This window comes from Scomber japonicus, chromosome 3, assembly GCF_027409825.1.
Source record: "Scomber japonicus isolate fScoJap1 chromosome 3, fScoJap1.pri, whole genome shotgun sequence".
Taxonomy (NCBI): Eukaryota; Metazoa; Chordata; class Actinopteri; order Scombriformes; family Scombridae; genus Scomber; species Scomber japonicus.
In genome coordinates, this window is record NC_070580.1 from 4,322,606 (window position 1) to 4,346,549 (window position 23,944).

A 23,944-nucleotide genomic window follows, 5' to 3' on the forward strand; every position below is an offset into this window, starting at 1 on the left:
CAGGATAGAAGTTTTAATTCGATTTTTAATTTTTTTTTTTAAGATAAGCTCCAAGAATGTGCAGGTGGTACATATAAAAACATAAACATCAGTTCAAACACAGAAATGGGCCCATGATGTTATACTACTTTTTTTGTTTCCATATAGTTTAGTCAAATTTAAAGGGGTTACAAATGTGAAAATAAATGTATGACTAACTTGCACACATTCGTTTTTTCTGCTTTTAATCCATTTTACCATCTTATTACTGTATCTTCTATTTCAATAAAAAGAACATTTCAGGAGTTGTCACTGTCAAATGCACATTTTCTCACATGTATTCATTTAATTGTTCACTTTTTAATATTAATACTCTGAACATGCTATATGTAAAAACAGGATCCCAGAGAAAAACTTATTTATATTACACTTTATGATCAATAAGTTGATCAAAGATAATCTTTGTCCAGTGACCATATTACAGTAAGCAATTTATTTCCAGTAATAAGAAACTAATGTTTCATCAAACTAATAAATGGTTGTAAATATATTTAAAATTGACTGAATTTAAAGCTAATAAAAGAAGTTTTAGCTGATGAATCATGTAATAAATTATATGATCATTGACCTAAATTACACCGGGTCATGAGTTGTGTGCAGGCTGAGAACAGAGTGTTGTGCTGAGTAAATTATTATTGTATACACGTAGTTCAAACTTTGCAGGATCTTATCAATATGTATATAAATCCCAATGTATCACAGGCTGGGACAACTCCTCCTCTCTTTGCAGTCGATGGTATAAAAGGCTGAAACCTCGTTATTAAGCTTTGTCACCCAGTCCCAAGGTGAGTCTAAACAACTTGTCTTGATAGTATAGTTATTTATTGTACCTGGTCTGATCACTGTGGTTCTTGTGTGGATAGCTTTGCTTTCTTTTGTTGCCTCTATCATTGACCCTGTGTCACTTTTTGTTTTACAGTTATATCGTGAAGTTGTGAGAACTGAGACGAAGATGACCAAGCTTACCATCCTTGCAGGTATTATGAGAATTTATTTGAATTATATCTTAATATTTATCTTATTGTTTTTTCAGCAATTTGACCGTTTTATGTGATTTTCGCTTCTTTGACTCATACTTTTTCATATTTCTTAGGATTATGCCTGGTGCTCTGCCAGCTGGGTAAGTTGTGATACTATTTGGATCATACCAAATAGCATAATTTAATTTGTCTTTGCACTTGTACTGTATCACTGGAATCATTGCTTTTGTTACTATTCCTTTACTCCCTACACAGCAACTGCCGACCATGAGATGATATGCTATTTCACCAACTGGTCCCAGTACAGACCTGGAGAGGGCAAGTTCCTGCCACAGAATGTGGACCCCTTCATCTGTACCACCCTGATCTATGCCTTCTCCATCCTCAACAGTAACAATGAGCTGACACCCTATGAATGGAATGATGATGTCCTGTACAAGTCTTTCAATAGCCTGAAAAGCAAGTAAGTGGCCAGTATTGAGGCACCCTTGTATCCATGGAGCCTGTAGTAGAGTAAATGTTTGCGTGATGGTAATATGACATTGTCCAAATCTACTGTCTCTGCTGTTTCCAGGAATCCTCATCTGAAGACTCTGCTGGCTGTTGGTGGATGGAACTTCGGTTCAAAACAGTCAGTACATTTTACACCATAACTATGCATGTTTAACTTGTCTTTACCAAATAAAGTCACCAATGTCCCATCAGTCACATTCTGAACTGTGACAAAAATCTGGCTAAATAAGGATCAAGAAAAATGTATTGTCTCTTGTGGGAAATTTGTTGTAGACAGAAGTACTACAAGGACTGCAAACACAGACACATAAAACACCAACAAAGAACATGAACAGAAAATACAACAACAAAGGAAAGTGTACTCAATCACTCCTGATCTACACAGGTGATAACAGATCTCAATCTCTCCCGCAGGTTCTCCATCATGGTGTCCACTCCAGCCAACCGCCAGAGGTTCATCCAGTCTTCTATCAAATTCCTGAGGACTCATGGATTTGATGGTCTGGATCTGGACTGGGAGTACCCTGGAGCTCGTGGAAGTCCCCCAGAGGACAAACCGAGGTTCACTCTGCTCTGCAGGGTGGGTGCTGATATCTCTTGGTTTACTTTTTAACTAAAATTACTAAACTGCTGTTTATTCTGTTACACTGTACATCATGTTGTACTTCTTTCTTACTTTATTTCATTTGCAGGAACTTGTTGCTGCCTATGCAGCTGAAGCTAAGGAGACCGGCAAGCCTCAGCTCATGCTGACTGCTGCAGTGGCTGCTGGAAAGGGAACCATCGATGGCGCATATGAAATTGCTGAGATTGCCAAGTGAGTGTGTTGCCTTGAATTCCTCTTGAGAGAGGAACCTTGGAGCTCTTCAAAGGTTTTTTGAAATGACCAAACTCATTTTCCCTATCTTCAGAGAACTGGACTTCATCAATGTGATGACATATGATTTTCATGGAACTTGGGAGCAGTTCACTGGACACAACAGCCCTCTGTACCGCGGCTCTGAGGACTCCGGTGATCTCATCTACTTTAACACCGTAAGAACACAGTAGTAGTCATTTAAAGACAAATGAACTGCAGTACTTTTTGTCAGAATTCTACTTCACCTCTTCCCTCAATTTTTTTAGGACTTTGCCATGAAGTATTGGAGAGACCAGGGTACCCCACTGGAGAAGCTGAGGATGGGTTTTGCTACCTATGGTCGTACTTTCCGTATGACATCATCAGAGACTGGTGTTGGAGCCCCAGCTAACGGCCCTGCAGCAGCTGGAAAATACACACGTGAAGCTGGCTTCTGGGCCTACTATGAGGTACAATTTAGTAATGGAGTAAACCCATACAATCATATGTGTAGAATGTATTGCAAATTGTAAAGCTACATGAACTTATTGTTTGTTGTCTAGATCTGTGGCTTCCTGAAGGGCACCACCATCAACTGGATTGAAGACCAGAAAGTTCCATATGCCTTTAAGAACAATGAGTGGGTGGGATTTGATAACAAGGAGAGCTTTGAGACCAAGGTTGGTGGCACTTCAGCTGTATATTTTCAACACACTGACAGGCTATCCAAAGTATTCATACTAAATTCCATACATTTTTGTCCCTATAGGTGCGATACCTGAAGGAACAGAAGTTTGGCGGTGCCTTTGTGTGGGCCCTCGATTTGGATGACTTTGCTGGACGATTCTGTGGAGAGGGACCACACCCTCTGATGTATCATCTCAACAAACTTCTTAATATTGGTATGTCAAAAGCATTTTTTGTACAGATTTATTCATTAAAGTTATCTGACTGTAGTGATTATACTAATTATTACCCATGGACTCTTTTGAATATTTCCAAAAGTTGAATCTTGTATCATCATATGATATAAGTCCAGTTATATGCTGTGACCATGAGAGACTGACTGATGAATACTTTCATCATCCCAGATCATCTTTAAGAATTCATTCAATTATGAATTATATTCTGCACTATCAGAAAAAAATGCATACATGCATGTTCAAAATGGAATTCTTTTATAACACGATCTTGAGAGGGTTGTAATGAACCTGTTGCAGTAATAAAGTCATGTACAGTGCTGTTAAGATTAGTCATAGTCAGGTTATACACAAATGTAATATACATTTCCTCTCCCTTTACCATTCAGTGCTGCCCCCACTTCCCCCTACCACCACCCCCAAACCTGGTGCTAGCACCACCAAACCAACCACCACCACCACCACCCATGCTCCAGGGCCCGGATTCTGTAATGGCAAACCTGACGGTCTGTACGCCAACCCAGACAACAAGTCCACCTTCTACATGTGCGCTGCTGGCGTCACCCATTTGAGGCACTGCGGAACTGGATCTGTCTTTAATGACAGCTGCAAATGCTGCGTCTGGCCATGAGCCATGAGCCATGAGTCACGAGGCATGAGCGATGAGGCATGAGGCATGAGTAAAGACAATGTGTATTACAACCAATGCAAATGTCCGTCATTAAACAGACTGTAAAAATGTTCTTGTATCCAATCTGTATACAATCATTTACCTCAGTGAAGGTGTCATTATACATGCATAGCTACAATGCTTGTTCTTAGGAAATATATAATATACAGTGCAGATTGCAAACTGAAGCATTCCTCTCTCTCCTCTCTACCCCAACTGGTCGAGGCAGATGGCCACCCACTTTGAGCCTGGTTCTGTCTGAGGTTTCTCCCTTTTAAAAGGGAGTTCTTTCTTGCCACTGTCGCCAAGTGCTTGTTAATGTGGGAATGTTGGGTCTCTGAAAATTATACGGTTTAGACCTGCTCTACGTGTAAAGTGCCTTGAGATGACTTTGTTGTGATTTGGCACTATACAAATTGATTAATTGAAGTACTTTATTAATTATGCACTGCCATGAATACTTTTATGATTCATGACTGGAACTTTCACCTCTAACAATGACGTGAATTTCTTCTTCCCCGTGTAATGCTACCCTACCAAAATATGATACAAATCACTAAACTGATGCATCAACACTAATGTCAGATGTTCCTTTTTCTAAACTTCTAAGAAACCAAGTTCACTGAACCTTGTTGACTGTCATATTTGATTTTCAGTGTCCCTTTCTTCAATAATCCACTTTTGCAATTCAACACTATGTCACACAGTTAATTAGGTAAAATGTTTGTTTTTAGGATATGTCCTGCTCAATATTGACAAAATGCTTTAAAAATTTAAATGTAGAAACACTTAAATACACTGTAGGTGGATAAAATATGTAATTTCATTATTTGGTGGCTACACCATTTGACATATTCAGGTACTTTTTTGGTAAAAAATGGTACAAATGTAATTTCAAATGACATTAAACCAACACAAATATATATATACATATATATATATATATATATTTATTAGGGATGTCAAACGATTAATTTTTAAAATTGAGATTAATTGCAGAATTTCCATAGTTAATCACGATTAATCGCGTTTTGAAATTCTGTTATTTTACATTTCAAGGCAGTTTTAAGCCCATAATGTAAAGCATGTCTTACCAGAGTGTCTTAACTGGGAATCAATCACGGCTCTGCTGCGACTCCCACACTCCAAAATGGTACTTTGGTGAAGCTGAGGCTCGCTTGGCTGCACCTGGGTGTTTAGCGTGGAGGTGCTAACTCAAACTCGATGCACTCCGTTTGACACAGGTTGCATTTTACTTTTGACTTGTCAACTGAACCGTCTCGAAGTTTTTTAAAGTTAAACAAGCCGTTCAAAAGTCCAGTAGCTCTCTTACTTTCCATCACCGCGGTAGGTTTACTGCAGGAGGCCACTTGAAAGCATAGTGCTACAGCTAGAGGAGCTGTCTACGGGTGAGTAGAAGGGACAAAAAGGCTTGCAAAATTAAAATGCGATCAAAAAAAATTGCATTAATCTATTCGCGATTAACGCGTTAATGCTGACAGCCCTAATATATATATATATCAATATATATGTGTGTGTGTGAAGGACTGTGTGAACGATGAGGTAGATGGCTGGATCAGGATATATAGGATTTGACTATCACCTGTAGGGAGTCGATAAGGACACGGTAGGCAGGCCCAGGTAGGCACTGAGTATGTACATTGTATGGTTGCCTAAATACAATAACAACAGAATGGAATATCAGTACTTTGTAACAGTAACTGATACATAATGTAAGCTATGGTGAAAGAAATAAAATGAAACACAATTTAGGCTGAACAACTCTAAATATCACAAAAATATTAACAGAGTATTACAGGAATACTACAGCAATATTACAGGCATATACCAGAAACATTACAGAAATAGCATATTAATATAGGGGCCCTTGCCAGCATACAGGCCTTGCATGCAACACACAGCTAACCCATTACCAGAGGAAATGGACATCTTTGATGGTAATCTAATTTAGTTCGTAATACTAAGCTAACATGCTAATGAAAATATGAAATACAAATTATCCATCATATGATAAAGAAATTCAATTTACATTCTTCACAAACGCATACAAGCTGTTACTCTGTCGATAGGAGAATCAAACTGACTCCTATGGAGAACATGTGAGATTAGGCCCCTCTATACGTGACCGAACTATGCCTGAGTATTATGAACTAACCAATAAAGAGATAGTACCACTTATAGTGACCTAGTCACACTTTTGTACAGCCACCCCAAATTTAAAGTCTGTGTGAAGTCAATTTATTGATTTACTTCTAAACATGTTGTAGAATTAATCTTCAAACTAAGAATGACGAAGCGAGACGTTTGTCTTCCATTTTAAGGTACTTTAGTTGGTAATAGTAAAATAAAGAAAAAGAGAAATCATACAGCGTGTGCGAGTTTTCAGGTTCAAACATGGCTGACTAACATAAACAAAACCCCTGACGTAATCACGCTAGGCCACCTTCTTGCTCCTAGAGCATCATGGGAAATGAAGTCTTTAATGTAACTCCCAAATAAAATGAAATGCAGTCTATAACCTATTCAACATGTGAACTGGATTCATCTGAAATAATGTCTGTCCAACAAATAAAGTCTCAACATCCTCCCCCCCGATAAACTACAGTTTATCTAAATTTCTAAAGAATATAACAGTTGTATTGGTCTCCTCAGAAGGGTGCCTGAGCTGGTTCGAACTGTACATGACCTTACTAGGCCATCACGCCCTGGAAAGAGTTCTTGAATTCTTCCCAGCCTCCAGCTCTGCCTTGGTGTGTTATCCTCTCCAATGAGTACAACATCTCCCACCTTCAGCAGAGAAGGCTGCGGGATGTCACAGCGATGGGCCGACTTCAAGTCCAATAAATATTCTCTCCGCCATCTGTTCCAGAAGTTAGTCATAAGTCTTTGTCTGTAACGCCACCTCCGTGTCATCTCCTCCTTGTTTGCTGTTGGATGGTTAGTATCAGCTGGAAAGGGCTTAGGAGGTAAGCAAGTCAGTCTCTGACCCACCAAGAAGTGGGCAGGTGTCAACGGCTGTGGTTCATCCACATCATTGTGCACATAAGTGAGCGGCCTCGAGTTTATGATGGCTTCTGCCTCAGTCAGAATGGTGCACATTTCTTCAAATTTGAGTCTAGCTCTGCCAAGCACCTTCCTGAGAATAATTTTGACTGACCTTACAAGCCTTTCCCAGAATCCCCCCCACCAGGCTGCTCTTTCAGCGATGAACCGCCAGACGATGCCCTTCTCTGAGAAGAACTCTCGTAGCTGTGGGTCTTTGATGCCTTTCCAGAGCTCCTTTAGATCCTGATCAGCTCTCTTGAATGTCTTAGCGTTATCTGAGTAGATCACCTTGCATAATCCTCTTCTTGAGATGAATCTTTTTAGTGCTAACAGGAAGTTCTCTGTAGATAGGTCTGAGACCAGCTCCAAGTGCACTGCTCTGGTTACAGCGCAAGTAAACAGCGCTATGTAGGATTTTGTCATGGAGTTCTGCGCCTTCACATAGAGTGGCCCTGCGAAGTCCACACCCGTGATCTCAAATGGCGGTGACTCTGTTATTCTGTCCTTCGGTAGCGGTGCAGTAGTCTGTTGTCCCGCCGTTGCCTTGAATTTTTTACAAAGCACACATCTTGACAACACTTTCTTGACTACTTGTCGTGCTCTCAAAATCCAATACTTCTCTCTCGTCTGCACTAAAGTGTCTCGTACCCCTGCATGCATTATCTTCTCATGTTGATATTGCACTAACATTTCTGTAAATCTGTGATCGCTGGGCAAAATCCATGGGTGCTTTTCTCTGTAAGAGAGATCCGAATGCTGGAGCCTTCCTCCCACACTGAGCAGCTCATCTTCATCCAGAAATGGTTTTAGCTCTCGGATTCTGGAGTCAGAATTTGGGCCTTTTCCTGCCTTGAGCAGGTCAATTTCTGAGCTGAACCTCTGGTTCTGAATCACCTTTATCCAGTGTTTTCCTGCTTCATTCAGCTCTTCTGCTGTCAGTTCACCACTCATTTTTGTGCTTGAGCGAGTGTTGGTGATGAACCTCTTTATCCAGGCTGTCACTCGGAGCACTGTTTTTAGTTTACTGTACTTCTCCAGACATAGAACAGGTTTTAAAAGGTACAACAATCTGGTGTTTGGATCTGAGTTCAGACTTTACCTCATCTTCTTGAACATCTTCCTGAGTGCTCTCTGACTGATCAGGTGATATCAGAACACAAGGCCCTTTCCACCACAGTGCGCTCTGCTTCAAGTCCTGCACCGTTAGTCCTCTGGTGGGAAGGTCAGCTGGATTCATTTTTCCTTTACAGTGAGACCATGACTGTGGGTCAGTTAGAGTCTGGATTTCTGTCACCCTATTTGCTACAAACTGTTTCCACCTATGAGCGGAACTGCGAATCCAGTGTAGCACTATCATTGAGTCTGTCCATAGTCTGAGTTGTATCTTGTCCAGCTGCAGTGCTTTCATGAGGGTGCTCCCAAGCCTCGCTGCTATTACAGCTCCCATCAGCTCCAGGCGTGGCAGTGTCATTCTTTTGAGTGGAGCCACTCTGGACTTGGATGCAACCAGGCTTATGGTCACCTTTCCATCCTTTGTTTCTCCTTGGAGATAAGCAACTGCACTGTAAGCCCTCTCACTTGCGTCACAAAACACATGTAGCCTTAAATTTTGACTGTCCTGCTGCTGCATGTGTGTTTTGTACCAACGTGGGATTGACAGCTGGTGCAGTTGGGGGAGCTCTGAGCACCACTGTTGCCATTTCTTTGTCAAATCAGGCGGCAGTTCCTCATCCCACCTAAGCCCTCTTTCCCACATCTCCTGGAACAAGCATTTTATCCTGATAGTGAAAGGGGTCAAAAATCCTAGAGGGTCAAAAATGCGAGCAGAAGACTGCAGAACACTTCGTTTTGTGTTTTCTCTTTCTTTCAGAATATCAAGCAGCCCCCTGAGGTCGAACACAAAATCATCGGTGACAGGTCTCCAGACCAAGCCCAGAACCTTCAGCACTGACCCGTGTGTTTCTAGCTGTGCAGCGCAATCCAGTGAGCTCTCCTGCCATTTTTCTTTCAGCTCAGGAGAGTTCGTCATCCATTTGCATAGCTCCATGCCTGCAGCAGACATGATGTTCTTGGCTGTGGTCGTCACTGCATGTGCCTCTGTCACCTCACTCGCACTTGAAATAAAGTCATCCACATAAAGTGAGGAGCTGACGGTGTCTATCACTTGTGGGTGTTCAAGCTCATATTGTCTCAAATGCTTCCTGATGGTGGCTGCGAGTAAGAATGGGCTTGATGAAGCTCCAAACACCACTCGTGTCATCCTAAGAATGCGCAGCTTCTCGTCCTTCTCTTCTGTTGGTGGGCCTGTGAACCACAGAAATCTTACAGCATCCCGGTCTCTTTCTGAGAGTGAAATCTGCAGAAATGCTTTCTTAATGTCTGCCATGTATGCAATTTCATGCAGTCTAAACTTAATCAAAACACTCATCAGATCTGGATTCAGATTGGGACCTGTTAAGAGACAGTCATTTAGTGAGGGACTTCCATCTTCGTGGGATGAAGCATCAAAGACGACCCGCAATTTTGTTGTCACCTTATCCTCCCTCAGTACAGCGTGATGAGGTAAGTAATATGTCTGACTGCTTGGTGAGGATGTGCGCTCCCTTGTCACATCCTCAGCCATTCCTTGTTTTAAGTAGTCCTCCACAACATCATTGTATCTGCTGTAGAGTGTGACATCCTTTCGTAGTTTCCTTTTCAAACTCTCCAGTCTCTTTTTTGCGATGCGGTAATTGTCTTGAAGTGGAGGGTGGTTTTGTCTCCATGGCAACTCCACTTGGTAACGCCCATCCTTGAAGATGGAAGTTTCCTCGAACCGCTGCAACGCTTCCACATCATCTGAGCTCTCAGACTTCTCACTTGTGATTCCCAGGGACTCAAGCTCCCAGAATGCATGCAGCTGCTTGTCAATCTGTGCATCCTCGCTGAGCTGAATGTGCATGCATGTTGTCTCTGTCATGCTGGACACTGCTACTGGGCCCTGCACTGTCCATCCAAAGGTGCTCTCCAGTGCTACCAGGCTCTCTGTCAGTCTTTCTACTCGGCCTGATACTATCTGCCAGTAGTAATCTGAGCCAATTAGCACAGAAAGTTCAGGTTCATCATCTCCAACGAAGTCTGCGAGTTGGAGACCTCTCTTATTCATTTCTCTCTGTATATGTTCACCAGGGACTTTCATCAGTGCAGTACAAACTTTGGGGGTCACAACTGCCTCTATTTCAGTTCTCTGCTGTTTATCCCAGATATTCTCCAAGCTGAGCTTCACTATGCTGCGCTTCACCGTTGTAGGAGCAGAGGAGCCGAATGTGTGAAGGGTAAGTGTCCCTTGTCTAATAACAGGTAGCTGCAGCGCCCTCACTACATTCTCATGCACAAAACTCCCCTGGCTGCCTCCATCTAGCAAGCAGCGAACCACCTTCCTGCCGGTGGGCCCTACAACCCATGCCTTGGCGGTTTGTAGCAGCACAGTGTTCTCAATATCAGGTTTGCCTTCTTCTGCTTGGGGAATTACAGAGGAAATGACAGTGTCCATGTTGGCAGATACAGCAGGTGGGGATGCGTCGGTTTTTTCACAAATGGCCACATGATGCTTGCCTCCACATGTGGCACATGACATGCTCTTTGACCTGCAGAACCTTGCGATGTGTTTAGGTCCCAAACACACAAAGCACCTGCCAAGCTTCTTCAGCTTTTCCTTACGTGCTGACACGTGGTGGTCTGGACAGATTTCAGACTTATGTTCAGCACTATCACAGAACAGGCAGTTTTGTATCTTCTGGTTGGCAGTGTGTAGTGTAGCTGCAGATGTCATGCTTGGTTTCTTTAGTTTCATGTCACTGGTTGAATATGATTTGCTGTATGTTTTGTGAGCAGACTGGTTCTCTCTCTGGTTGTATGATCTCATCATTTGCGAAGCTCTCTCTCTGCTCTGAACCTCCTTTTGCAGAAATTTGAGCACGTCAGGCACCTTCCACTCATCCTGATCTCCTCTCTGACGGCTGTACTCAAGAGCCATGTCCTCTGGTAACATCTGGAGCAGTATTGGGCATAACATGCCTCCGTAGGTGTCTGATACCACTCCCAGTGACTCTAGGCTTCTGATTTGAATTTCACAGTCATCATATAACTGCCTCAGTGCACTGACATCAGATGATTTCTTTACAGGAGTGAGATTCAGAAGCTTCGACATGTGGGCATTTACAATAAGATCTTTCCTTCCAAATCTGCTTCGAAGTATAGCAACTGCAGCATCATAGTTACTGTCTGTCAGAGTGAGTCCTGCTACTGCCTTTGCAGCCGTTCCAGCAAGGTAAGTTTTCAGGTAGGTAAACTTTTCTCTGTTGCAAAGGGCATCATTGCTATGAATAGCAGTCTCATACTGACTCCAAAACTCCTGCCATAAACTTACGTCTCCATTGAATTTCTCGATCATTAGCTTCGGCAGTCTCACGGTCGGGTTGCTGCGCTGAGAGCCAGCGGTGTTTGCGCTAACATCACTTAGCCGAGCAGGCCGGGGATCGTCTTTATTCACAGTCTCACGTGCTCGGATCACTTGGTGAGCTCGCGTCTTCATCCCGATAATGCGGTCTCTGTAATCCTCTGCGATTTCGATCTCCGCCTCCACGTCCTCCAGCGAAGTGTGTTCCTCCGCTATGCGGTCCAGCTCACGCAAACTGTCCTCCTTTGCTGACAACACGGCCAACATCTCTCGCACACGGCCGATGTCCGGGTCTCTCTTTGATACTTCACCGTCAATCTGATTCAACAGTCTTGTTGTGGAACTCCGTATTGTTCGACGCTTCCTTTTCGACCTTTCAATAAGTTGTTCCACATCGTCCAGTAACTGCTGCTCCTCGGTGTCTCTAGCTTCGTCGGCCATTATCTCCTGCTTCCCGGGTTTCGGCACCAAAATGTTGTAGAATTAATCTTCAAACTAAGAATGACGAAGCGAGACGTTTGTCTTCCATTTTAAGGTACTTTAGTTGGTAATAGTAAAATAAAGAAAAAGAGAAATCATACAGCGTGTGCGAGTTTTCAGGTTCAAACATGGCTGACTAACATAAACAAAACCCCTGACGTAATCACGCTAGGCCACCTTCTTGCTCCTAGAGCATCATGGGAAATGAAGTCTTTAATGTAACTCCCAAATAAAATGAAATGCAGTCTATAACCTATTCAACATGTGAACTGGATTCATCTGAAATAATGTCTGTCCAACAAATAAAGTCTCAACAAAACATGTTGGACAATGGTTACAAAAAACATGTGAAAAAGTTGATAACTACGCAGTACTGAATTGTGGAGATAAAGTCTTAAACTGTTTCTCAGCCTCTCATTTTTCCTGATTGTCTGAGCCTGCAAAAAACTCTCTAACGTAGTGGCCTGCCTGCGTGACCATGGTCCCTCCCCTACTATATAAGACTGAGAGTCCGCTCTCCTCAGTGGTTAACCTGCGTAGTGGCCAATTATTGTTACTACATCTAACACTACTACTACTACAATCTACAGTTCAATCAATCAATCAATCTTTATTTGTATAGCGCCAAATCACAACAAAGTTATCTCAAGGCACTTAACACATAGAGCAGGTTCTAAAACAAACTCTTCAGGTTTTAACTTTAAAAAGACCCCACATTCCCACATGAGCAACAGTGGCGAGAAAAAACTCCCTTTTAACAGGAAGAAACCTCAGGCAGAACCAGACTCAGAAGTGGGCGGACATCTGCCTCGACCGGTTGGGTCTCAACCCAACCGGTCGAGGCAGAGAGAAACTCAGGAGAGAAAGTTAGCCAGTTAACTGAGCTAGCTGCAGAGTTAGCCACTGAGCTAGCTGCAGAAAGCTCTCAGAAGTAGCGTCCATGTTTTGAGTAGAGGTGATGACTTTGATTGACAGGTGACACCTGGTAGGGGGGGGGGGGGTTTCAGCGAACACAGCGTTTGGGAGCAGAGACAGAGGCTGATTATTACACAACTTTGAGGCCTAATTTCATATATTTGGCGATTTTTTTAATCATTCAAATTTGGCAGGGTGGTTAACAACACACTTTTTCTGTGGTATGTCAAACTCAGAACACATATTTATTCTTACTTTACACGAACTTTAAGATAAATTTGTCCATGAGAAAGGGTAACTAATCAGGGGGGTTACTAGTAGCTTCTGGGAGGGGAGGCAGTTCAACAAGACGTGTGACAGGCCGAGTGTAGGTTCTGTCTTTCGTCCTCACGTCTGCTACTCAAATCCGTCCAACGCTGCCAGGGTAGACTTGATCCACCTTACCAACTGGCCACAGTTGACGCCGGCCAAGTAACTCTGTATCTGCATACACCACCTGGGGTAAGGAAGGGTCTGGCTGCCCCATTAGGAGAATGTTCGGAGTGATGGGGTCTGGATCGGAGATGTCTGCAGAAGTGTACCCAAGGGGCTTCGAATTCAGGATACCCTCAGTTTCCACCAGTACTGTGCTCAGCACTTCCTCAGTTACTGACTGGGCACCCAGGGTCACATGAAGGGCATTCGTGAGGGTACGGGTCTCTCTTACCCAAAGTAGTAGTGGGGCGAGCTTGGCGGGTTAAACTGGAAGTGGATTTGCTGCTTTGCAAGTTCGGCTTGTAGGGTCAGGGGCCAGGTTGGAAAAGGCTTCCCGTAATTCCCTTTCCCCTCTTAAAATTGTGTGCCTTGGTCAGAGATGATCTCGAACGGTTGTTCATGCATTCTAATTACTTTTAAATTATTTAAAAGTGGGAGTTTGCTGATTTGACATGTTTTACATGTTCTGTTTTACAGTAATTCATCTCTGTTGTGTGCATGAGTCATTCAATTGAAAAAGGTTTCCAAATGTATCTCCTGCTGCTGCTTTAAGCCACTTCAATACCAGTGGTGGACAGTAACAAAGTACATTTACTTGAGTACTGTACTTAAGTACAGCTTTTGAGTATCTGTACTTTACTTGAGTATTATTTTTGGGAGATACTTTTACTTTCACTCCACTAGCCTACATTTGAAGGACAAATATTGTACTTTTTACTCCACTACATTTCTATTGATGCTCTCGTTACTCTCTACTTTTGAGCTTACGTCAGATTTTTTTTGTTGCAAAATTCTGAGAAAATAAACTGTTTCTGCTGATTTGCGTATGGTTTGTCTTAGTCGTATTGCCGTACCTGTACTACGTCATGCCATATGAAGAAATGGAGGAAGAAACTGGAGAAACTCCCACTAGGCACCCGTGGCCTTATCTCAAACCCATTTTTGTCACAAAAACTGATTCATTTCGGTTTAAATGTTTGTTATACTTACTACAAAAACTCATCTTCAAACCTGAAAAAGTACTTAATGTTACTAATGTTAATTTTAAACGTAATCGTATGTGCTTGTAGTATCATAGTTGCCATTTTTAAATGGTTTAAAAATATGGCAACTGTTGCAGTGCAGTTGAATGATTAAGTTGACTTCCTGTTCATGTATTTTATACAATTCGTTTCAAAGAGTCCAAGGTAGGGGTTAGGTGTGTTGAAATATAACTACTGTACAATATGAAAACATTTCATTTGTTGTTGAATGTAGCTGAGTCTTGCCTTAATGTGTTTATTTTTGAGCTATAAACATGTCTGTAGCAGAATCACATCAGTGTATTGTATAATGACAATAAAACTACTTTCCTGTATTTCCTGAGATATTTTAAAAATACTTTTACTTAAGTAATTTTTTAAGCAAATACTTTAGTACTTTTACTTAAGTAATATTTTGACTAAGCTACTTTTACTTGTATTGGAGTAATATTTGACAATGAGTATCTGTACTTTTACTCAAGTAGTGAAGTTGTGTACTTTGTCCACCTCTGTTCAATACAATGTATGCTTATTATATGATATATATATATATATGGTAATACCAGACAGAAATTTGTTGAAAAAGAATGTACCGGGTAGCAATTTTTTTTTCATAATTTTGTAGACTAAATTATAATTAATTAATTACTTACCAAATGAAATCCATAGATTAATATAGATAATATAGCTCTACTTAAATACAGTACTATATGATACACAGGAAAATGTAATTGAGTCAACATATTTTCCATGCTGATAGTGATAGTATAATCAGAATCAAAACATATAAGGCATCACACATTGTTGTGAATATTGTCTTTAATTCATGGCTCCAGTCAGTTTCATTTAAAAAGTCAAAAGTTTGTCACTAGGTGCTGCTTATACCTAGCCTGAGAACCAGAGGAATGTGCAAGTATTATAAGAGCTGAATACCAGATTCTAAGATAGACATACGCCAAAAAGTTTCGTTGGTCTGATTGGTTTGAGGTCAATCCAATTGTGTCCAGCGTCATTTAGGTATGTGCCTGTTGATAACAATTTTTGGAAAGCAAAGATGAACTGAGAGGTTTCAGACTAATTCACAATCGCTATGGTGATTACAGACTTGCTTTTACCCACGTCATATAATTGTAAACTCAACATCCTGGAGTTAATATTGTACAGACGTTTACATTGTTGTTGTGTCCACCCTGTGTACCTTGTGTGACCGGGAGTGCACCGGCGGCTCCACATTATCTCAGAAAAATAAGCAGCTGGCTCTGGAACATCTTGATGGTCAATGGTCACGGCCAGTGTTCAACAAAGCAGAGTGATAACGTGCTTGTAACTGTTAATCTTGAAACTAGAGCAGGAGAGTCTCAAGCTGTCTAAAGTTGGTTCAAAATAGATCTAGCTTTGTGTGCATCTGATTAGTTTTGGATAGTCAGTCAACACATATTAAACATCACAAATTGTGATAATTATTGATTTTGTTCAGTTTCTTTTGAAATGTGAACTTACATTTCACACCCATTTAAAGGAAAACGTTAATACATGATGAGCTTAAATGACTGAATTAATTTTAAAAACACAAGTTATTTATTTTAAATAAAACATAATTTTACTTGTAAATGTATTCATTCATTTATTTACTTATTAATTGCTTGTCAAGCTACTAACTTATTTATTACTGTATCTTCTATTTCACTAAAAAGAACATTTCAGGACTTGTCACTGTCAAATGCACATTTTCTCACATGTATTTATTTCATGGTTTACTTTCTGATATTAATACTCTATATATGCAAAAACAGCATCCCGGAGAAAAACATATTTATATTACATTTTATGATCAATAAATTGATCAAAGATAATCTTTGTCTTGTGACTATATCAAAGTACATTCCATTTGATGTCTTTGATGTCTGTCTAAGCAATTTATTTTCAGCAGTATGAAACTAATGTTTCATCAAATGAATATTTAATGGTCAAATAAACTATTTATAGATAAATGGTTGTACATATATTTTAAGTTGATTGAATTCAAAACTAATAAAATTAAAAAAAAGTAAAACATCAGGATTATGATAAACAATACTACAAGGAAGTTTTAGCTGATGAATCATATAATAATCAGTGATATGACCTAAATTACACCGGGTCATGAGTTGCGTGCAGGCTGAGAACAGAGTGTTGTGCTGAGTAAATTATTGTCTACACGTAGTTCAAACTTTGCAGGATCTTATCAATATGTATATAAACCCCAATGTATCACAGGCTGGGACAACTCCTCCTCTCTTTGCACAGTTGATGATATAAAAGGCTGAAACCTCGATATTAAGCTTTGTCACCCAGTCCCAAGGTGAGTCTAAACAACTTGTCTTGATAGTATAGTTATTTATTGTACCTGGTCTGATCACTGTGGTTCTTGTGTGGATAGCTTTGCTTTCTTTTGTTGCCTCTATCATTGACCCTGTGTCACTTTTTGTTTTACAGTTATATCGTGAAGTTGTGAGAACTAAGACTAAGATGACCAAGCTTACCATCCTTGCAGGTATTATGAGAATTTATTTGAATTATATCTTAATATTTATCTTATTGTTTTTTCAGCAATTTGACCGTTTTATGTGATTTTCGCTTCTTTGACTCATACTTTTTCATATTTTTTAGGATTATGCCTGGTGCTCTGCCAGCTGGGTAAGTTGTGATACTATTTGGATCATACCAAATAGCATAATTTAATTTGTCTTTGCACTTGTACTGTATCACTGGAATCATTGCTTTTGTTACTATTCCTTTACTCCCTACACAGCAACTGCCGACCATGAGATGATATGCTATTTCACCAACTGGTCCCAGTACAGACCTGGAGAGGGCAAGTTCCTGCCACAGAATGTGGACCCCTTCATCTGTACCACCCTGATCTATGCCTTCTCCATCCTCAACCATAACAATGAGCTGACTACCTATGAATGGAATGATGATGTCCTGTACAAGTCTTTCAATAGCCTGAAAAACAAGTAAGTGGCCAGTATTGAGGCACCCTTGTATCCATGGAGCCTGTAGTAGAGTAAATGTTTGCGTGATGGTAATATGACATTGTCCAAACCTACTGTCTCTGCTGTTTCCAGGAATCCTCATCTGAAGACTCTGCTGGCTGTTGGTGGATGGAACTTCGGTTCAAGACAGTGAGTACATTTTACACCATAACTATGCATGTTTCACTTGTCTTTACCAAATAAAAGAGTGCTGAGAATTATGTGACCAGTGTCCCATCAGCCACATTCTGAACTATGGCAAAAAATCTGGCTAAATAAGGATAAGGATAAACTTTATTGTCTCTTGCAGGAAATTTGTTTTAGACAGCAGTACTACAAGGGCTGTAAACACAGACACATAAAACACCAACAAAAAACATGAACAGAAAATACAACAACAAATGATCTACACAGTATTGCACTTGTCCCATGTATTGCACTCGACTCAGTGCCAAATATGAGACAAAATATATGTCGATCAAACAAGTAAATGTAGCAGTCTTGTAGCAGCAAGTACATTTAGCTGATGTTCTTTTTTACATTCAGCTCCTAGCTAATTTCAATACTGGATCCTTCCAGTTAGCTTCACTGTATGTTCAGAAAAACACAACAATACATAGTTAACCAGACGTGGTTGTTATGTGGTTTGGTAGCTATCCAGCTGATATATAAAGATTTAAAATGTGTTAATAAAGTAATTAATCATGTAAATTCTTTAAAATAGCAACCAGTTGTTTTTCAAAAGCTAGGGTCTGCAGAAGAGCTGTTAGCCTATTTTACTCAAATGATTGGTGATAACAGATCTCAATCTCTCCCGCAGGTTCTCCATCATGGTGTCCACTCCAGCCAACCGCCAGAGGTTCATCCAGTCTTCTATCAAATTCCTGAGGACTCATGGATTTGATGGTCTGGATCTGGACTGGGAGTACCCTGGAGCTCGTGGAAGTCCCCCAGAGGACAAACCGAGGTTCACTCTGCTCTGCAGGGTGGGTGCTGATATCTCTTGGTTTACTTTTTAACTAAAATTACTAAACTGCTGTTTATTCTGTTACACTGTACATCATGTTGTACTTCTTTCTTACTTTATTTTTACTGTGCATTTGCAGGAACTTGTTGCTGCCTATGCAGCTGAAGCTAAGGAGACCGGCAAGCCTCAGCTCATGCTGACTGCTGCAGTGGCTGCTGGAAAGGGAACCATCGATGGCGCATATGAAATTGCTGAGATTGCCAAGTGAGTGTGTTGCCTTGAATTCCTCTTGAGAGAGGAACCTTGGAGCTCTTCAAAGGTTTTTTGAAATGACCAAACTCATTTTCCCTATCTTCAGAGAACTGGACTTCATCAATGTGATGACATATGATTTTCATGGAACTTGGGAGCAGTTCACTGGACACAACAGCCCTCTGTACCGCGGCTCTGAGGACTCCGGTGATCTCATCTACTTTAACACCGTAAGAACACAGTAGTAGTCATTTAAAGACAAATGAACTGCAGTACTTTTTGTCAGAATTCTACTTCACCTCTTCCCTCAATTTTTTTAGGACTTTGCCATGAAGTATTGGAGAGACCAGGGTACCCCACTGGAGAAGCTGAGGATGGGTTTTGCTACCTATGGTCGTACTTTCCGTATGACATCATCAGAGACTGGTGTTGGAGCCCCAGCTAACGGCCCTGCAGCGGCTGGATCATACACACGTGAAGCTGGCTTCTGGGCCTACTATGAGGTACAATTTAGTAATGGAGTAAACCCATACAATCATATGTGTAGAATGTATTGCAAATTGTAAAGCTACATGAGCTAATTGTTTGTTGTCTAGATCTGTGGCTTCCTGAAGGGCACCACCATCAACTGGATTGAAGACCAGAAAGTTCCATATGCCTTTAAGAACAATGAGTGGGTGGGATTTGATAACAAGGAGAGCTATGAGACCAAGGTTGGTGACACTTCAGCTGTATATTTTCAACACACTGACAGTCTATCCAAAGTATTCATACTAAATTCCATACATTTTTGTCCCTATAGGTGCGATACCTGAAGGAACAGAAGTTTGGCGGTGCCTTTGTGTGGGCCCTCGATTTGGATGACTTTGCTGGACGATTCTGTGGAGAGGGACCACACCCTCTGATGTATCATCTCAACAAACTTCTTAATATCGGTATGTCAAAAGCATTTTTTGTACAGATTTATTCATTAAGAGTTATCTGACTGTAGTGATTATAGTAATTATAGCCGTGGACTCTTTTGAATAACTTGAATCTCGTATCGTTATATGATATAAGTCCAGTTTGTATCAACATTATGAATTATATTCTGAACTATCAGTCATTTTCTATATAAAAAAAATGCATACATGCATGTTCAAAATGGTATTCTTTTATAACACAATCTTGTGGGCTAGAGGGCTGTAATGAACCTGTTGCAGTTATAAAGTCAAAAATAGCAAAAATAAAATTAGTCATAGTCAGGTTATACACAAATGTAATATACATTTCCTCTCCCTTTACCATTCAGTGCTGCCCCCACTGCCTCCTACCACCACCCCCAAACCTGGTGCTAGCACCACCAAACCAACCACCACTACCACCACCACCACCCATGCTCCAGGGCCCGGATTCTGTAATGGCAAACCTGACGGTCTGTACACCAACCCAGACGACAAGTCCACCTTCTACATGTGCGCTGCTGGTGTCACCCATGTGAGGCCATGTGGAACTGGATCTGTCTTTGATGATAGCTGCAAATGCTGCGTCTGGCCATGAGCCATGAGCCATGAGCCATGAGTCATGAGTCATGAGGCATGAGTAAAGACAATGTGTATTACAACCAATGCATATGTCAGTCATTAAACAGACTGTAAAAATGTTCTTGTATCCAATCTGTATACAATCATTCACCTAAGTGAAGGTGTCATTAGACATGTATAGCTACAATGTACGTTCTTATATGTAAAATAAAATGAAATGTATAATATACAATGCAGATTGCAAACTAAAGCATTGAAGTACTTTGGTTGACTGGATTAGCTATTGTAAAAATATATAAATATTGTATAAATTGAATAAAGGATAAATAATTAAGACTAACAATATGATATTCAGTCCTCACTTTGAGTACTCAAAGTGAGGTAAAATAACAACTGTACAGAACACATACCATGATAGTTTTTTTTATTACTGAGACAGTTTTTGGAAGTAATCTAGGCTCTTACATACAATGGTCATCAGTCACCTGTTGAACACTGAATGGTGGTTTCCATAGTTAGACAGTGGTGATAAGTCACAGCACCAAAGGCTTAGTTGAGTTGGAACTTTCACCTCCCTACCAAAATATGATATAAATTGCTAAACTGATGTATCAGATGCAACACTAAGGGGAAAAAACTACTTTCAAACAAAGAGAATATCACTCAATAACATAAATATAACAAAGAGAATGACAGTGCCATCCGAAAGATGAGAGAGAACTCTGTAGTTCTTTTGAATTCAGTCCAGACTAAAGAGAGGCATGCTCATGTACAGTATGAAAGTGATTTTGCAGACTTTGTCCAATACACTTGCCAAAACCCATAGATAACAAACATATCATGGTCAATAACTGTCAATAACTGTTCAGTATTATCAAAATTGATTATTGGTGAGTCACTGAATCATTAACTGCATGATGCTTTTGTTTTTAGGCCAAGGTTAAGTCATCAAATTTCAGAGTAAAATACATTGTGTTTTTACACCATAACATCCACATGAGTCTGAGCTATTACATATACAGTTATTTTTATGACAGTGTACTTAACTGTGAAATAATGTAATGTCAAGCAAATTGGCATTCTTCCACTCTAACCTATTTTGATTCTCTGCTTATCTTAATTTATTTTGTCTCATTACAACAGTTACTCTAATTAGTAGGGCAATGGGGGCGTCAAGGTTAGAGATGCAGGCTTTTGACCTCAAGGTACAATCTGGAATGATAAATCTGGACAGGGAAAATGAAGCAGCACTTGTCTCTCCTTCATTACCAGCACTGAGGTGCCCTTAACCAACTGCTCCAGTGTAGCCTCTCATTGGCCTGCAGGCCAGGCTAAATCGGTACCCCCAAGGGCCTATGGGCACTGAAGCTCATGTCCCCCAAACAACTTTTATTTTATTGTGATTGGTTAACGCTGCTGACTGCTGTCTGGAAACCTTGTAACTCCATATTGTGTTTTGGACATACAAGGTTTCTGACAGTGATCATAATAAACAATATCAGAATGAGTCAAGCCCTGTGTCATATTTCTGTAGAGCCCAACAAAAATAAGGAAAAGGAAAGAAGAAAAAAGTGCATCCTTTTTTCCCTTTATCCTATCATTGACAGCCCCTCTCCACTAAAGGGCCCCTGGGAATTTTCCCACATTGCCCAGCCATGCCTGCAGGTCAGACTGTGGTTGTATACTGCACAGCTTCCAGTTGTGAATATATGTAACCCTATTGATGTGATCTACTGTGTGTCAATGAAACTTCCCTGAGTAAATAAAGGTTAAATAAAACTGTTTAAGTTTAGAAGATGGCATCACTTGCCTGACTCCTGTGAGTGAGAGAGAAAAGATTCTTAGTGCAGAAATCATGCAAATCTCTTCTCAAATGTACTACGTGTATCTGAAAAGAACATTGCACAGTAATGCAGAAGTTATTTCTGCAGTCCACGCACTTTTATGATTAACAGAGGTGGCAAAGGTTAAATAAGACTCAAAAGTCATGGAAAATGTACATCTTGATTACAATTATTGTCAGGACATCAATTATTATGGCTATGAGCCAAATATAAACTACACTGATAAAAGGTACAATAAATAGACAATGACTTTACAGCCATAAACAAACTGACAGATCCGACTTTTGATACTAGAGCAAATTATGATCTTATAATGTTTATCAGTCAACAGTACAGTACCAGAATTGCTTATTAGTTCTTCTTTCACTTCTTTTTACATTTACATTTAGGTTTTTACATTTTGATGGAAGGTATTAGAAATGTGTATGTTCCCCTCATAAAAAGTGTCCATACCACATTTTGAACAAAAACTGAATGTGCATGCACAACTGAATTTACCAGGTGCTGGGTGAAAATAACTGCAGCTGTGATAAAAAGGAAGCACACTGTATTATGTCAAGTGCACTTGACGAAGACCTTTGGGGGTCGAAACATTGTGTTGGTTTGTAATTAAATCACGGGAGCGCAATATACCACATTTTAAACCACAGATTACATTTTAAAATGTTAATTTTGGGCCACTTTAGGAGGAGTCGTCACATTTCAGAGTAAAAGACATTTGGGGTGTACTGACCCAAACAGAATGTAAGGGTTAAGGAGAGCAACAGAAGATGTCTTAATTGTTAAATCCTCAGCATTGTGTCCTTTACATTTCTCATTACAATGTTAAATGTGAGCAGTGTTACAGTCTACAGAGGAACCTGAGGAGATTTACCAAAGCTCATCTCTATACAACAGAAGCTGTGGATACACTCTTTTAAGTGAAAGCTGAATGCTCAGGTGTCACTCAAATGCTTCCAGATACTGACAGAGCTCCATGTGACATCATTGTGGATTAACTTTGCTTTGCCGTTTTGTCATAGAGAATGCAGAGACAGACATGTTGGATATAGCAGAAGTTTCAACCATTCAAAATTCAATCTCAATCTATTTCCGATTGGACAGCATAGCAGACAGAACAGCAGCTCTTTCCGTGCATCTTCCACTCCTCTTTGCTGCTCATCCAGCACTTTCACGCCTTAAGCTTTAAAGCATATTACTTCAGTATGACATGTCTTTTGTCTTGTCAGTCATCATCCGTCAACTGTCAGCAACAACATATCATCATTACATTGACGGATACATGAACAGATGCAGAGATGGTTTCACGTTGAGTTTCAAACACAGGTGTCGTGTCAAAAAAGGCTTCAGGTGAAAACCTGGAAGTGGGTCAGCTGCAGCAGCTAAATAAAGAATATCATTGTCCCCGATCCAGTTCTTCCTGTTGAGGATGAAAAACATCAACTGCAACATTTTTAAAAATTCAAACTGAACTTTAAGTTTCCTATTTGTATACATTACACTTAGTGGTTTTTATGCCACTATTACCTTTCAACAACAATGAATGTTTGCGAATGGGTGAATGTGCGCTTTGAGTGGTCAAAAAAACAGTCCATTTACCATTTACCAAAAAAAATATTTTATGACTGTATTTCTGCCATCAGCCCCTGAAACAGTCTAATCCATCATACAGTATACCCATCACTACATATGTCATAGAGACCTATAGGGTATGTTAGGTAAAGGTATTTTATAACATGTGTCTCATAGTAATATGAGAAGTAAAAGTAGAGTGACATCACACCGTGTATACATTGCCTATGCTCCTGTGTGTGAGCTGTGAGGAACTACAGAATGGGAGACTGCCATTGGGAGGAGAGCACAAACAGCTGAGATGAATGCAGGAATAGCAAGTGTAATTGGTGAGATATTCTGTGTATTGTCTTGATATTTACCCAATTTTACTACTACTACTGATTGCTAAATATCGCACTTTGTTCAAATGTA

General features: G+C 40.4%; 2 protein-coding genes across 4 annotated transcripts; both read left to right on the top strand.

Moving 5' to 3' along the window:
• The first annotated feature begins 815 nt into the window (after positions 1-815).
• Positions 816-3,921, top strand: LOC128355002 (acidic mammalian chitinase-like). Of its 2 annotated transcripts, XM_053315140.1 has the most exons (11): positions 992-1,016; positions 1,133-1,159; positions 1,275-1,482; positions 1,594-1,650; positions 1,947-2,112; positions 2,225-2,349; positions 2,444-2,567; positions 2,658-2,840; positions 2,934-3,050; positions 3,140-3,272; positions 3,680-3,921. In XM_053315140.1, exons 1-11 carry the CDS (start codon positions 992-994, stop codon positions 3,919-3,921), a joined length of 1,407 nt encoding a protein of 468 aa, XP_053171115.1. The 2 variants fall into 2 exon arrangements, with proteins under 2 accessions (XP_053171116.1, XP_053171115.1); XM_053315141.1 differs by lacking the exons at positions 992-1,016; positions 1,133-1,159 and adding an exon at positions 816-824 and having other exon boundaries at positions 1,292-1,482.
• Positions 3,922-16,687: 12,766 nt separating this feature from the next.
• Positions 16,688-20,130, top strand: LOC128356294 (acidic mammalian chitinase-like). 2 transcript variants are annotated; one of them, XM_053316789.1, is made up of 11 exons: positions 16,864-16,888; positions 17,005-17,031; positions 17,147-17,354; positions 17,466-17,522; positions 18,193-18,358; positions 18,479-18,603; positions 18,698-18,821; positions 18,912-19,094; positions 19,188-19,304; positions 19,394-19,526; positions 19,883-20,130. In XM_053316789.1, exons 1-11 carry the CDS (start codon positions 16,864-16,866, stop codon positions 20,128-20,130), a joined length of 1,413 nt encoding a protein of 470 aa, XP_053172764.1. The 2 variants fall into 2 exon arrangements, with proteins under 2 accessions (XP_053172765.1, XP_053172764.1); XM_053316790.1 differs by lacking the exons at positions 16,864-16,888; positions 17,005-17,031 and adding an exon at positions 16,688-16,696 and having other exon boundaries at positions 17,164-17,354.
• Positions 20,131-23,944: the final 3,814 nt, after the last annotated feature.